The sequence below is a fragment of the Loxodonta africana genome, chromosome 15 (assembly GCF_030014295.1).
Source record: "Loxodonta africana isolate mLoxAfr1 chromosome 15, mLoxAfr1.hap2, whole genome shotgun sequence".
Classification (NCBI taxonomy): domain Eukaryota; kingdom Metazoa; phylum Chordata; class Mammalia; order Proboscidea; family Elephantidae; genus Loxodonta; species Loxodonta africana.
The window spans coordinates 5,197,882-5,212,306 of NC_087356.1; the positions used below are offsets into that span (position 1 = coordinate 5,197,882).

The 14,425-nt window shown below is 42.7% G+C and overlaps 1 protein-coding gene across 7 annotated transcripts in view; it reads right to left on the bottom strand.

The window, feature by feature from the left end:
• The window catches only part of AFF3 (ALF transcription elongation factor 3), a 667,929-nt gene that overhangs the window by 495,971 nt on the left and 157,533 nt on the right, over nt 1-14,425 (bottom strand). For all 7 annotated transcript variants that reach the window (XM_023552564.2, XM_064268477.1, XM_064268478.1 and 4 more), the window contains 3 exons: nt 13,857-13,977; nt 12,520-12,832; nt 12,039-12,424 (listed from right to left, as the gene is read on the bottom strand). In XM_023552564.2, the coding sequence (XP_023408332.1) occupies nt 12,039-12,424; nt 12,520-12,772 (639 nt within the window). In that variant the 5' untranslated portion in view covers nt 12,773-12,832; nt 13,857-13,977. The remainder of the gene's footprint in view (nt 1-12,038; nt 12,425-12,519; nt 12,833-13,856; nt 13,978-14,425) is intronic.

Consider the following 14,425-nt stretch of genomic DNA (forward strand, 5'->3'; position numbering starts at 1 on the left):
GCTTGAGCTTCATTCTAGTCTTTATTGTTTATTTTGTCACTGATCTACCTAATCACTCAAACCAATGACACCAGGTTTGTCTTCCTGCTTTTCAGGAGCAAAAACTCAACGTCCAGACCCCAGGGACAAACTAAATCAGTCCTAAATCCAGTAGGAGTCCTGGTGGCCCAGTGGTTAAGAGCTATGGCTGCTAACCAAAAGATCTGCAGTTCAAATCCACCAGCTACTCCTTGGAAACCCTATGGGACAGTTCTACTCTGTCCTATTGGATCACTATGAGTCAGAATTGACTTGACGGCAACGGGTATGTATGCTAAATCCAATAGGATCCTATTCTGGAAGACGATGGTACAAAGATAAATGGGATCTGGATCTTGTCCTCAAGGTGGTTACAGTACATTTGTGAGATCAGACAGATACAAAGAAAAACAAATAATAATATATGGTAATACCATACAGGTTGACACTAAAGGAAATTAGAAGAAAAGAAAGCTCTTTGATGGTTAGAGCAGGCTACAGAAGTGGTAGGACCCGAGCTAAGCCTTGAAGAAAGGGTAGAGCATTCTGATTTAAGACTTCCAGTTTCACAAGAAATTCTATTACAGGATCTCTAGCTATAGCTACATAATAATCCCATAAATATGGACCATTTGTCTTTTTTCTTATCAAAATTGTAAAGAACACATGAACTAACAAATACATTATGCTGGTATTCCGCTATTTGGAAAAACAAATATGTAAAGCCTTATATCAAAATAAAGTCCAGACGGATAACTTTTCACCTGCTTTTTTCTACTTCCTTTATGGTTTAATATTTTAGATTTAACTCTTCAATGGATCGATGGAAACAGCCTTTCCAGCCATAACAAAAGAAGAGATCAAAAAGGAAGACAGAGAGATAGAAAATTTTAATTTCTTCACTAAACGAATTGGAGAAGCAGCTGCTTCCCATATATTCAGGAAAGGTCAATTTTCTTAATACTTGAAGAGCTCTTATAACTTCAATAGGGAAATGGTGAAAAAGATGAAATGAAAATTCAAAAAAGATTATATATGATAATCTTTTGCTCATCCTGGAATTATCAATTAGATCTCTAAGAATTTTTCTTAGGCATATCTATATATTTATACTTATAAGGTCATTCATTGCAGAATAACTCATAGTAGTGAAAAACTGAAAACAGCATAAACGCCCAACAACAGGATTATGTAAATAAATTATGGCCCCTCCATAGGATAAAACCAAGTTCCCCAACCCGATAGGAGGCACCGCTAAAGACTGTTCATTGACAAGGTGAAATGCTTATGACATGTAAACAAAATCAATGGATTAATAACCATAAGGAGTCCCTAGGAGGTACAAACTGTTAAGCCCTAGGCTGCTAACAGAAAGGTTGTTGGGTCGAGACCACCAGAAGGCATCTGGGAAGAAGGGCCTTGCGATCTTTTTTTAAAAAGCCTGCCACTGAAAACACTGTGGAGCACAGTTCCACTTTCCACTCTGACACACATGGGGTCAGAGCTGACTCGATGGAAACTGTGTTTTTAACCGTATGCAACAGCTTTCTCACGATTCCATAAGGAAGGAAAACCAGGTGCCGTCAAGTTGAGTCTAAGATCAGAACACTCCCTTGTTCTAAACTCTTCACTGGCTTCCCAGTCTTACAGTGAAGCCTAAGTCCTTACTGTGGCCTGCAAGGCCCACGTGGTGTGGACTCCTCTCCTGTTTCTTTCCTCCTGTATACTACACTCTGGGGTGCTGGCCTCGTTGCTCTTCCAGGTCAAGGAAGTACTTTCCTGCTTGGGCTCGAGCTCTAGCTCTTCACTCTACTGAAGCTTTCTCTCTCCAGGTAGCTTCCTGGCTAGCTCCCTTGTGTCGGTACCTAACCTTCTTCTTGCTTGAATCTCACTTTATCAACGAGAATTACCCCAACTACCCTTTCTAATACTGCAACCTCTTCCCTACCCTCCAGCCCCACACGCGTCTCCAATCCTCTTTACCCTGCTGGTTTTTCTTTTCTCCACAGTACTTATAACAAACCACAGAAAAGTAGAAATCTAAATGTAAAAAGAGTGTTCTAGATAGGCTATGGTGAACCAAAAAAGGTCACTCAGAAAATTCACGCTTAAATATACTTTAACATCTACGTGGAGAAGGGTGGCAGGACATCTGTATGACGTAACGTCCAGAAGGACACAGTCAGGACATAACCAGTAGGTATTCATAAGCAAAGACAAAGAAAACCAAAACAGCCAGCAATTAGAAACCCCAGGGGCACAACTAAAGCTATGAAGCATAAGGAAACATAAACTATGGAAAAGCTGATCTGTAAGTCAACACAAAGACGAGGCAGAGCCATCCACAGGTGGGAAAGGCTATCCCAGGAGGTTGTAAGTTCCCTTTAGTTGTGGGGTTTGAGCATGGACAGGACGACCCTTAGTAGAGACGTCACGGAGAGGTGTCCAACACCCAGCAGGGAATTTGGAGGAGATAACTCTTAGAGGCTTTCCATCTCGAACGTCCCCTATGAGATTTTCAAGACTTCCAAGAATGGAGGCTGGTTGAGCTGATCTATATTAGTTGTCAGCACTTGTATAAACAAATAGCTGAACAACTACATTTTTCTATTTCCCACTGTTTATCCTTAAGAGCACAACAATTTACTACGTGTTAAGGTCACGCCGCAGGCTATGTGGACCCAAACCCTATGTAACCAGCAATATTTTTCAAGGACATGTGTATAAGAAAACAGATAAATAGAGCTCTATATAAATGTGTGGCTTGTGTTTGCATACATTACGAAACAATGCATTACCACGGATGGCTGAAATAGGAATCATGAGGAAAACAGGACCAATGAGGCAAAAATAACACAGAGAGAAAAAGGGCTGAAGGACATCAGGGACTAAGTGCCCCACGGCATCAAGGGGAACCTCTAAGAGCTCCGTGTCGCTTTAAGTCCAGTAACTGAACATGTGGCGGGAAGTTGGGTTCCTGCCTCCAACTCTCCCACTTCCCCTCTCCCCCCTCCTCACCCCACACCCTTTCATGGGGCTCCCATCATCTGGCACAAGCATCCGAGGCACCACATACAGAAACACCCACACACACTTCCCCCAGAGCCAGGGCTTCAGCTGGTAAAACACAACAAAGGAGAAAGCAAAAGGCAGAGCTCATAGCTCCCTTTTTAGACCCACTGCCTGCTCTAGCTTTTTGTTCCTGAGGCCAGCGTATAGCTCTATGATTTATTTTCTATGTGCTGTTGTTTACATACATCAGTAAATATGGCTCCCATTCTCTTTCTAACAGCCGCTATAAATTATACGTTGGAAGCGCTTGGCTCCGCTCTTCTCATGAAAGATCTGGCAGCAATTTTGAGGGCCCGATGGGAGGGGACCTTTGACTAGAGGTGAGTGACTTCCTTCACTCCTGTCCTTAAATTAACGAACTAATTCAACAAATATCTATTGAGCACAAACTGCCAGGGACAGTTGGGGATGCCTCAGTAAACAAAGCAGTAAGCAAACAAAACAAAATTAAAATCCCTGCTCTTATGGAGCTTATATTCCAGTGAAATTCATCCATCCCATCTTAGTTTCTGGATTCAGAGCTGTTGAACCATCTAAGGTTGATCATGTTAGAAGGTTAATGCAAATGGAGCTGCCGTAAGTAATTATAATCGTAGTAAATTATTCTTATTGTGATTTTTTGTTGAGTGCTTATTATGTGCCAGTCACTGTTCTAAGCACTATACAAGTATTAAGTCATTTAATGTCATAAAAACATGCCATCAAAAAGACAGATACTATCATGATCCCATTTCACAGATAAGGCAAGTGAAGCACCAGGTCATCCTGCTAGCAAATGGAATGAGCTTCAAACTCAGTCTTGCTCTAGAAACCACCCTCTTTGTGTGTGTGTGCACGCTCTTTTAGATGAAGGTTTACAGAGCAAATTAATTTCTCTTTGAAAAATTAATACAACCATTGTTTTGAGACATTGGTTGCCAACCCTACAACGTGTCAACACTTTTTCCTTCTCGGCCTTGGGTTCCCCTAGAAATCACGCTCTTAACTCTGCTCTAGAATCAGGCCAGCTGCTGTGGGAAAACAGGTCCTGGCCAACATCACTTCTGAAAGCATCTATGTGATCCTGAAGCCTGACTTTTGGTCAAAATAGAATGACTGGGGAATGTTCAAACCCAAAAAACCAAACCCATTGCTGTCAGTCAGTTCCGACTCAGGGGTGGTCAAGTCTGGCTGCTCTTCACACATGCAGCTGCTGAGTGGAATCTGTAAATAGTACCAGGGAGATAAAGCTATTGCTAATGCTGGTTAATCATGTAGAGACAAGTGACTCTACAGCTCAGCTCAATTAAACATGCTATGTAATGCTTCGTGGCTTCAGACAAGTCTGTTTCATGAGTCATTCTAAATATTTACTACCTGAAAACTTCAATATTTTTCCAAATTCAAATCCTGTTGACTCGGTACTTTAACTGAAAATAAAACTCACATGTTATACGTTCCACTATAGGTAATAAAATTTCAAGGAAAAAAAAATCAAATACACAGCAAGAGAGGGCAAATCTGATGCCAGACTTGGCAATAAAATCTCAGAAAAAGTCAAAGCACTAAATAAGGGACAGTCATGTCACTCAAGCTTTGCTAACCCATGATAATCTCAGTCTTCAAGATTTCAGTTCCTTCTAACAAATAATTACAGAAGAACTTCCAGAATTCCATTTTTTGGCTCTATCTCGGCCTCTCTCTCTCTCTCTCACACACACACACACACGCACACACACCCCAACTCTAATAATATACCCATTTTTTAATTGGGGTTACTCCAAGTAACAATAGCATAGCTAATATTTGCCAAATGCTTACTACATTGTCATGGTGCTAAGTCCATTACATATTCATCTCATTTACTCTCCCCCCTAGTAACTATGGGAAGCAGCTATTTTGATTTTCTCCACTCTACATTTAAGGGAACTATAGCTCAGAGAAGAAAGACTACACATGATTTCTGACCAAAAAGGATGAAAGACAAAAGAAGTGGCTTTTCCCACTGGACTTCACTGTGATGCCCTTTTCTAGGTGGGAGCGATGCTAGATCACGCATCATCTCTCCCACGGACTCCAAACACAGAGGTCTCCGGCTCTTGGATGGAGGTCTAGGGGCCCAAGAACCTCACAACAGGTTGCAGTTTAGGGAAAAGCAGCCCTGTAATTTGTCCAGATGCTTCCCAGGAGAGGAAAAATTCGTAAGAACTGAGAAAACAGACAGGGAAAGTGAAGAGAGGCTTTCCAAGAACCTCCTTCTACACTCTTCTCTTAGTGCCTGCTCTCTCAGTAGTCCTTGCCCACCCATCAGGCTAGAAACCTCGGCTTTATAGTGTAGATCTGCAGGAGCCCAGAGCTAGAACCCTCGGCTTTATAACGTAAATCTGCAGGAGCCCAGAGCTAGAACCCTCGGCTTTGTAATGTAAATCTGCACAAGCCCAGAGCAGGAAGGGGAAGAAAAACGACACCAGTACCATCAAGTACCATCACATAACAGGACACATTTAATGTGCTTTCTTCAAATTTTTCAATAAGGAGCTATGGAAACGGAAGTTATTTTCAGTTTTTATACGTCTTAACTTTTAGAGTCCTGCTGGCTGAACATAAAAGTACCTGAAATGTGGAAACGCTTCCACTTGCCAACCTTCATTATGACCTCCAGGGGGGCCCATCCGTAATATGAAAAGTGAGTGCTTCCATCCACCATCTGAGCTCAAGGTTGTTAGGCTTTACTCCTCCAAGAGTGTCCAGTCCAAGTACTCCATGTCCTTTCTGAGCACATGGAGGTTCTCCCTGACACACAGAGGAGGCAGGGCAGAAAGTAACCCTTTCTGCTGCCACAAGACCATGCTGTCCCACAGGACATGGTCTCCTTCTGCAGTGGGTCAGCCAGGGTGGAGGTGATGACGATGGGGAAGACGAGATTACGACAGGTAGGGAAACTGAGTCTCCCCACTAGCCACACACCATCATTTCATCAATGACCAATCAGATCTCATCCTTTGATTTAAAAGCCTTACACATCTCGAATGTAATTAAGAAACACAGACTGGCATGAATGTGTGACACACACATTGCTTTACAGATACCTTTTTCACCCAACAGGCTGGTGCCAACTTCAGTTCAGAAGAAATACATTTTCATACAAAGGTAACCAAGAGTGACAGGAGATAGGAAGCCTACATCATTTATCTTTTGTGAGCTTAAAAAAAAAGAAAATCAGTTAACTGCTTTTCTAGGAAGCTGTTTTGTAGAACCCCGATGGTTCATCGTTCTACTCTTATCTGTGGTATAAACAGTGACTTGAAAATGTCCATTATGAAAATGCTATGATTCATCAATGTATCTTAAATTATTGAATCACTTAACAAATATAATTTTGATAAATCAAAAACGGGTGCTCTGTCCTTGTGGGCGTAGCATCAACCACTACTAAAACCATCCCAAGTCTAGTCTTTGACTCTCAGCTTTTGGTGTTGCTCTCCTCATCACCGGCTGACCTCTACGGGCAGCGGTCACGGTTTCCTACACTTCCCTTGCTCTTCCAATGTCTGCTATTGCCAGCCATTAGAACCCTCTGCAGCAGCACCTTCAAATCATTGCTATTTATTAATATGAAACAGAAACTAAAATATGTATTTTTGGGTACTGCAGCTGAACATGTAACTTGCCAAACACATCAATTTTATAGCCTGTGAGACAGATGTTTTGTTTCAATGGCACTGAAACGTATTAGGCTTTCCCATGCTGTTACTGCTAGCTGCCGTCCAGTTGGGCCTCGACTCAAGGCAGCTCCCTGCACAACGGCATGAAACCTTGCCCAGTCCTTGCCATCCCCAAGATCAGTTCTGGACTGGGCCATTGTGGTCCATAGGGTTTTCAATGACTGATTTTCAGAAGCAGATCACCAGGCCTTTCTTCCTAGTTCATGTTAGTCTGGAAGCTCCGCTGAAACCTGTTCAGCATCACAGCAACACACAAGCCTCCACTGACAGACAGGGGTGGGGCTTCTCTTCAGGTGCACAGCCAGGGATCAAACCTGGGGCTCTTGCCACGGAAGGCAAGAATTTTACCACTGAGCCACCAATGTCTGTTACAGATTGAACTGTGTCTCCCCAAAATGTGTGTCAACTTGGCTAGGCCATGATTCCCAGTATTGTGTGGTTGTCCTTCATTTTGTGATCTGATGTGATTTTTCCTATATGTTGTAAATCCTAACCTCTATGATGTTAATGAGGCAGGATTAGAGGCAGTTATGTTCAAGAGGCAGGACACAATCTACAGGATTAGGCCGTACCTTGAGTCAATCTCTTTTGAGCCATATAAGAAAGAATCGAGCAGAGAGACATGGGGACCTCGTACCACCAAGAATAAATAGCCAGGAGCAAAGCATGTCCTTTGGACTCAGGGTCCCTGCACTGAGAAGCTCCTAGACCAGAGGAAGATTGATGACAAAGATCTTACCCTGGAGCCCACAGAGAGAGGAAGCCTTCCCTTGGAGCTGGAGCCCTGAATTCAGACTTTCAGCCTCCTAAACTGTGAGAGAATAAAATTCTGTTTGTTAAAGCCATCCACTTGGGGTAATTCTGTTACAGCAGCACGAGATGACCAAGACACTGCCCCAGGCTTTCTCATAGTACTGTCTTATTTTTGCCTTGTTCATGTCATCTAGCATGTAAGTATGTATTTTAAAGTTCAAACAAGCTTAAGCAAATAAAAAACTTTTCTCTCCAAATCTAAAACTATCATTTTAATAATAAGTTCTTATTCCATGAGCCAAAGGCAGATATACCATGAAGCTAATGACATTTAAGCTTTAGGGTCTCTCATGGGCAAGGGCTCCTTCCAAGGCTGCAGGAGGAGTCCTAGCATTGTGTAGTATGTTGATATGTTTTTGTAAAAATTGCAAGTGTAAGATATTTTTCTATTCTCTTTTCTTAAAGAGGAGCCCCAAAACTCTGTACAATTTAGGTCCCACCACTAGGTTAACAGTACCCCAATGTCGAGATCTTGAGTTACATTTTAAGGGCAAAACTGATTTGTAAACCCAAATAATTTACCTCAACTGTAAATAAAGTTCAGTGCACCTCGTCCCTGATGCTCTTGGATGTGTGCCTGCCCATGCGCTAAGTCTCTTGTCTTTCACCTAAGAGTGGACACCTTTCCAAATGGCACTCCAGGGGAGATACCCTTAATGAGGGGTGGCGTCAAGAATAAAAGACTCCAGCTATAACAACAAAAATACGTTTTTCATTAAACACAAAACTGAGCCAGAAAAACCAGCCAAGAGGCAGGTGTGTAAGTTGACAAATTCCCTTGAGGTCCTTAACTTCCTCATCAAACTGCACTGAATTTTTCTACACTAATTACCCATTACTGAAGACGACAAAGAGTTATAACAGATCATTCGCCGTGGCAGCAGAAAGAGTACAGATGTTGCAAGGGAGACAGTGAGGAATTTATAAAGTCGGGCAAAAGAGATTCACAAATTCTCAATTTTTAAAAATAACGGAGAACATTTTTCTACTAGACAGATACTGAAAGTGAGGGAGCTTTCCTAGGGCTAGAAGGCCAATCTTTTAATTTAGTTTGGACCATCAGTGAGAGAAAATGGAAACTTAAAGCTAAGCGTTGGAGTCTAATTTATACACGTAAATTTTCTTGGAGTCAGAGATTTCATCTTTGAATTTTTTTAAATCTCTCACCGCACATTGCACCTAGTAACTGATTTGATTTTCTTACGAAGAGTGGACTTACACAATACCAAACAAGTCTCCCCATTCCCTTCATATTATTTTCACCTAGCACTTCTCATTGGCCCCCCAAGGTCAGCAGACTGTCAGGATTCCTACTCTACAGCTAACGTCATGAAAACCTGTGGGCAAGGAATGTGCGTTCCCGTCAGGCCATTTCCTCTGTAACATACATTTTCCTAACCCCCCCCCCAAAAAAACCAAACCCAGCACCGTCGAGTCGATTCCGACTCATAGTGACCCTATAGGACAGAGTAGAGCTGCCCCATAGAGTTTCCAAGGAGCGTCTGGCGGATTTGAACTGCCAACCCTTTGGTTAGCAGCACTTAACCACCATGCCACCAGGGTTTCCACATTTTCCTACAGATGATATAAATGTAAAAAAGAAGCAGAAGAATTAGTATTTTTGAAATTGTGTGCCACATTAAATTGTTTTATCCCATCAAAATCAATCAATCAAGTATTCCCTCAGAAGCAAAATTCCTCAGCTTTCAATAACTGTGGATTTTATAGGAATGGCCGATAATTATTGAATATGTACCTTCAAAAAGGTGTTCATAATCTTTTCTTGGAGTACTGTTAAAAAAAAAAAATTCCTACTGAGTTTGGAGGATGAAAAAACTCATTTACAGGTACCACTTTGCTGCTACATGGGAACCGTTTTCTTATTGTGATACCTGTTGCTGAAAAGGCGATTCTGACTCGTAGAAACCCTACAGGACAGAGTAGAGCTGCCAGTTGGGGTTTCCAAGGAGCAGCTGGTGGAGTCACACTGCCGACCTTTTGGTTAGCAGCCGAGCTCCTAACCACTGTGCCACCATAGCTCCTTACTGTGACAGCGCACTGATTAAACAGACGAGTGTTATGAGATTCAGGTTACAGTAACTTTTATAATACGCAATCTTTCTGCTAACAGAAGGACTCGCATAGTCTTCCCCCCCTCAAAAAAAAAACCCCACCAATTATAACTTAGTTCTATGAATAACACACTTTTCTATCAATGCATGCTTGCCCTCTCTTCTATCAATGCAGGCTTGCCCTCTTTTAAGTGTTCGGTATGCTAATACAAGGAAGACAGCAGGCTGACTGAATGACATTACAATGTAACATCATTATATTGTAAGGGAAATAAAACATTTCCTGTAAAAACGTTCTGATTTCTCTGGGTTTGACTCTCTCTGTTTCAGGCATCCCTCTCTTTGTGTGATTACTGGACACCATACAGTGTGTCATTCCCAATCTGGTATCCCTGAAGGGCATCATGAAAAAGTCCATGTCACTAATGACATTCCCAAAAGCCTAATGAAAACTTCAGTTGTCTGCACAAGGCTGGAATGGCTTTGGAAAATATTAATCCTTTCCTTTTAAGGAGAGTTTTATCAACTCACCAGTGTCCAAAATAAACAAACAAATATATTATTACCTAATAAATGTGAAGTTCCTTTGGCTGACAAAAATCATTTTAAAAAGGAATCAATTGGGATTCAATTTATAAAGGAATTCTTGGTGGTTAGAGGAGTTAGGCACACTAGTCGCGGATAAACCATGCCTCTTTGCCAGTGTAAACGGACATGTGACAATGATGACAAAAATCAAAAAGCTTAATAAAATTCAGTTTTCTAAGGTAGTATTTATGTGTATTTCCTACAACGTTTAAAAACAGAAATGCCTGTAGAAATTTAAAGTTATATTTTGCCTGTATTCATTGCTAATGAACACTTTCTGCAATCCATCATAAATTAATAATCAAAGGAAGTACTTCGTACACACGTCACTCAATTTCCTCATTAGAAACTATGTGTGGTAAAATGAATTCCTTTATATGGCCTTTTGCCTTCGTTCTTTGTAAAAACAGCTTGAGAAGTATTTCCCCTAAGCCCTGAAGAGTTTTCATCCCAAAGCGTTTGTTACTTTTGTCCAGGTTGATTGACATTTCCTGGGTAAGCTGTAAACAAGGATGTTTGATACTATCTGCCTGGCGCTGGCCTGTAGCCTGCCCAGTGACTGGTACGCACCTTGCAGGGATTGGTCAATAGACTATGCAAATGAAGTGAGTTGTAGTCTACTATGCAAATGAAGTATCTGTGGCCTACCGAGAGGGGACTGGTCAGTTCATGGCCCTGCTGGGAGTGCCATGCCTTGAAATTGACAAGGAGTTTGTGTATTTAAGCAGCCAATCCCACAGTGGTTTTCCAGACAGAAAGAATCAGGGAGACGAGCAGCAGGAAGCAGCAGAAAGAAGAGAGAATAAACAGAGAGAGAGAGAAGGCAAGGAACCCCATAAAAGAGCTGTAACATAGGCCAAGGGCTGTAACACTGAAGACAGAGACAGGCCTGGAAGGTGCCCAGCGGTGGAGCCAGTGGCAACAGACAACAGGGTCAAGAGGAAGCTGTCCTTATAGGGTCTCGAGGAGCCTATCCTCAGGGGGCAGAGAGAAGGCCCAGAGGGGCTGAGAGTGCTGTCCTGCCCTAAGAAGGAAGACTGCCTACATGCTCCCTGATCCCAAGTTGTACCCTGTTCCTTAATAAACCACTTAACTGTAAGCATGGTCTGTTAGTTCCCTGTGGCCACTGCAATGGATTATTGAACCCAGAAGAGAAGTAGAGAGTGTTGTGAGAGAAATGGTTTGTGTCAGAATTGGTAAAAGGGTTGGAGGGTGGAGAAGATATGCCTGACCTCCACCTCATGGCCATCAGTTTTGGGCTTATCTTGACTCACATTATCCTCCGTGAAGTCAGACAGGTTCTGATGCTACTACTATTTCTACCGCCACCATTTTAAACTATGTAAACATCTCACAGAGTCAAAAAGATGTCTTCTCTAAGGGTATTAATAGGTTGATCTCCCAACTGGTCCAAGGTGATTGGTCCAAGGCGATTTCTAAAGATGATAGCTCAGAAATGTTTAAGCACAGCCTTGTCAGGAACACAACAAGAAATGTCAAATCATTTGTTTCACTGTTGATTAAATCAGATTAAGACACATAGAATATCCTATTCATATCATTACTCAGCCTTTAAAGAAGAGTATGCCAAAAAAGAAAAAGAGGTCAGTTGAACAGTTTCTAAGTACATTTTTTTTTTAGTTATTACAACTCTTGCCACATGAAATCAACCACATCGCTGTAAAAATGAAACACGGAAATTGAACTTATATCTGTCAGGTCGTCGCTCAGAACTACTAGGTTGTGTGGGCGTGGTATTGAGAAGACTCACCTCTCCTTGTTTGGGGATGCTGAACTTGGAAAGCTTGGCCTTGGTTCTGGCTGACTCTGGCTTGGTGGCCGGGACTCCCCTGTATGACGTGCAGTGCACACTGGTTTCCGTAGATGACTTCAGCTTAGGAGACTCATCGGGAGCCTGATCTTGGCCGTCCATTGGCCGCACGTATGCAGTTGGCTTCTGCTGGACCAGGCTGGGTTTGGAAGCCAGGGATGGAGGAAAGTTTTGAACACAGTGTCCGCCACTGCTGTGCTTGGCCACCATAGCAGGTGGCCTGTCCTGGGTCTGAAGACCCACCTCCACATTGCACACTTGTTTGGCCCGTGGCTGCTGTCTGCCGACACCATCTCCGAGCAAGGTCCTGAGAGAGCCTTGTTGTGCTGAGTTGGAAGAAGAAGGAGAAGATTAGGTTTTTTATTACCCTTCTTTGACTTAGCAGATTTGTGCAAATTAAGCAATCCATGTCCATGCTTACTTGCCCTCTGTGGGCCATCAGATGGTGGGTGCCCAGCCTTTTGCCAGCCCATGGTGCCCCGCTTACTCTGCTGCACCGGGACAGCCGCTGGTGTGGAAGGTGCAGAGCTACAGACGGACGAGGCCTGGGTCTGGGCTCTGGAATCCGCAACGGAATGCTCACCCATCTCGCTCACGGGAGTCTGCGGAACCCCAGTTTTGGGAACGCCCACAAGATGACTCTGATTGGACCTATCCGTTAAGAAGTCTTTCATTTCATCATAATTGCCTAAAGTATTCTGGATCCGGCTGGAGAGCTCATCTCCCTTGTTAGTCTGGAGAAAAGGAAACAAAACATGCTATTAGGAAAGACAACAGCAGCACCTGCAGTCAAGGAACGCTGCCTCCACTGACCACAGAGCCAGGTCCCCACATTCAGAACAAGAGCTGGGAGATGGACGCAAGGCCCTCATGGTCTCTGAAGACATCTGCCAGTACTCTACATTGCACCAGAATGGGGGAGCTGACGCTGCCTTAGAGCACACAAAACAGGAATCTATCCTTGGTGTCACGTTGCAGTTAAAATCTATCCCCTGGAAATCAGAAAATTTGCTATTGCAACTTCGCAAACTGGCCTGGATGAAGCCTTTCCAAGATGTGGATTTTCTTTTCTGTGTGGTACTACTGGAAGCTTTTGTTGAAAAGCCAGATTTGGCTCACAATTGTTCTGCTTCCAATTTCTAAATGTATAATTATTCTTGTCAGACATCCAGGGTTGACAGGCACGAGAAGCCAGAGGGAAGCTCAGAAAGGAACAGAGGACATTTGCAAGGACCTACCAGCTTGAGGTAGCCATAGCTTCACGACGCCTGAGGGGCAGTGAAATCCAGCAAGATTATTTGGTTTTGGAAGAGAGATTATTTTATGGCATTTGACACAAATGCAAAATCAGTGTAGCTGTTTCTTTCTTATTAGCCCTAACACTTACAAATATGTAATTCAACCACTTCTCAATAGTGTTTGTTTTCTGAAAGCTTAGAAAGTAAAACAAATGGAATTCTCTTTTAAAATTAATGCAAAAATCAAGTCTATGTTACTGATAAAAATCACAGCAAACCGATCTAAGTATTAAACAAAACTTTCATTTTGTGGAAGGAGAAGCAACTAGAGACATGTGCAACAGATGCCAGGAAGCAGGGGGGAAGGCCCCATGCCTAGTGGCTGAGCCAGCCTCCTCGGGCTGAACAGGTGGCAACTTAACTGATGTTTGGTTGGTCAACAATTCTAGCCAAGGCTGCCATCACATGGGGCTCAGAGGTGTGGAGGGAGGGCGGTGATGAACAAGTGAAAACCATCTACCTTGTAGGGCTCACTGAAGAGGGAGTAACTAGAATTAAATGTGCCATCATCCTGTTGAGTTTCCTGATTTCTTCGCTCCCGTTCTTTCCTCCGCAACACGTTTCTATCTGGCTCATAGGCACTGCATCAGGAGAAAGAAAAGAGAACAGACCACACACCAAAAAATTAAAGGGTAAAGCCCAATGCAACATGCATCTAAGTGCAGAAGTCTGGCTCATGGACAAATGGTGATGATAACAAGAACATGAATTGGATTAAAGCCGGTCTAATCAGGCAACGTGAGCTCGAAGGCCAGGTAATTACATTCTTCATTGGGGGAAGTCCTTAGGACAAGCTCCAACCTGTAATAGACATCTCTGCCTGGTATGTGAAAGAGGAAATATCTAAGCAGCTCTGACAGGAGAAGGCTGAAAATAATCGTACAGCAGACGGTAATTACGGCGATGTGTAAATAGAAATTATGAGCATATTTCCTCTTATGACATAGGCTCTGAGTGTTATATGGGAATGTCCTAGTTTTTTTCTTTTTTGTAAAGCTATGTTTCTGCAGTGATTCTTTCATTAACTAG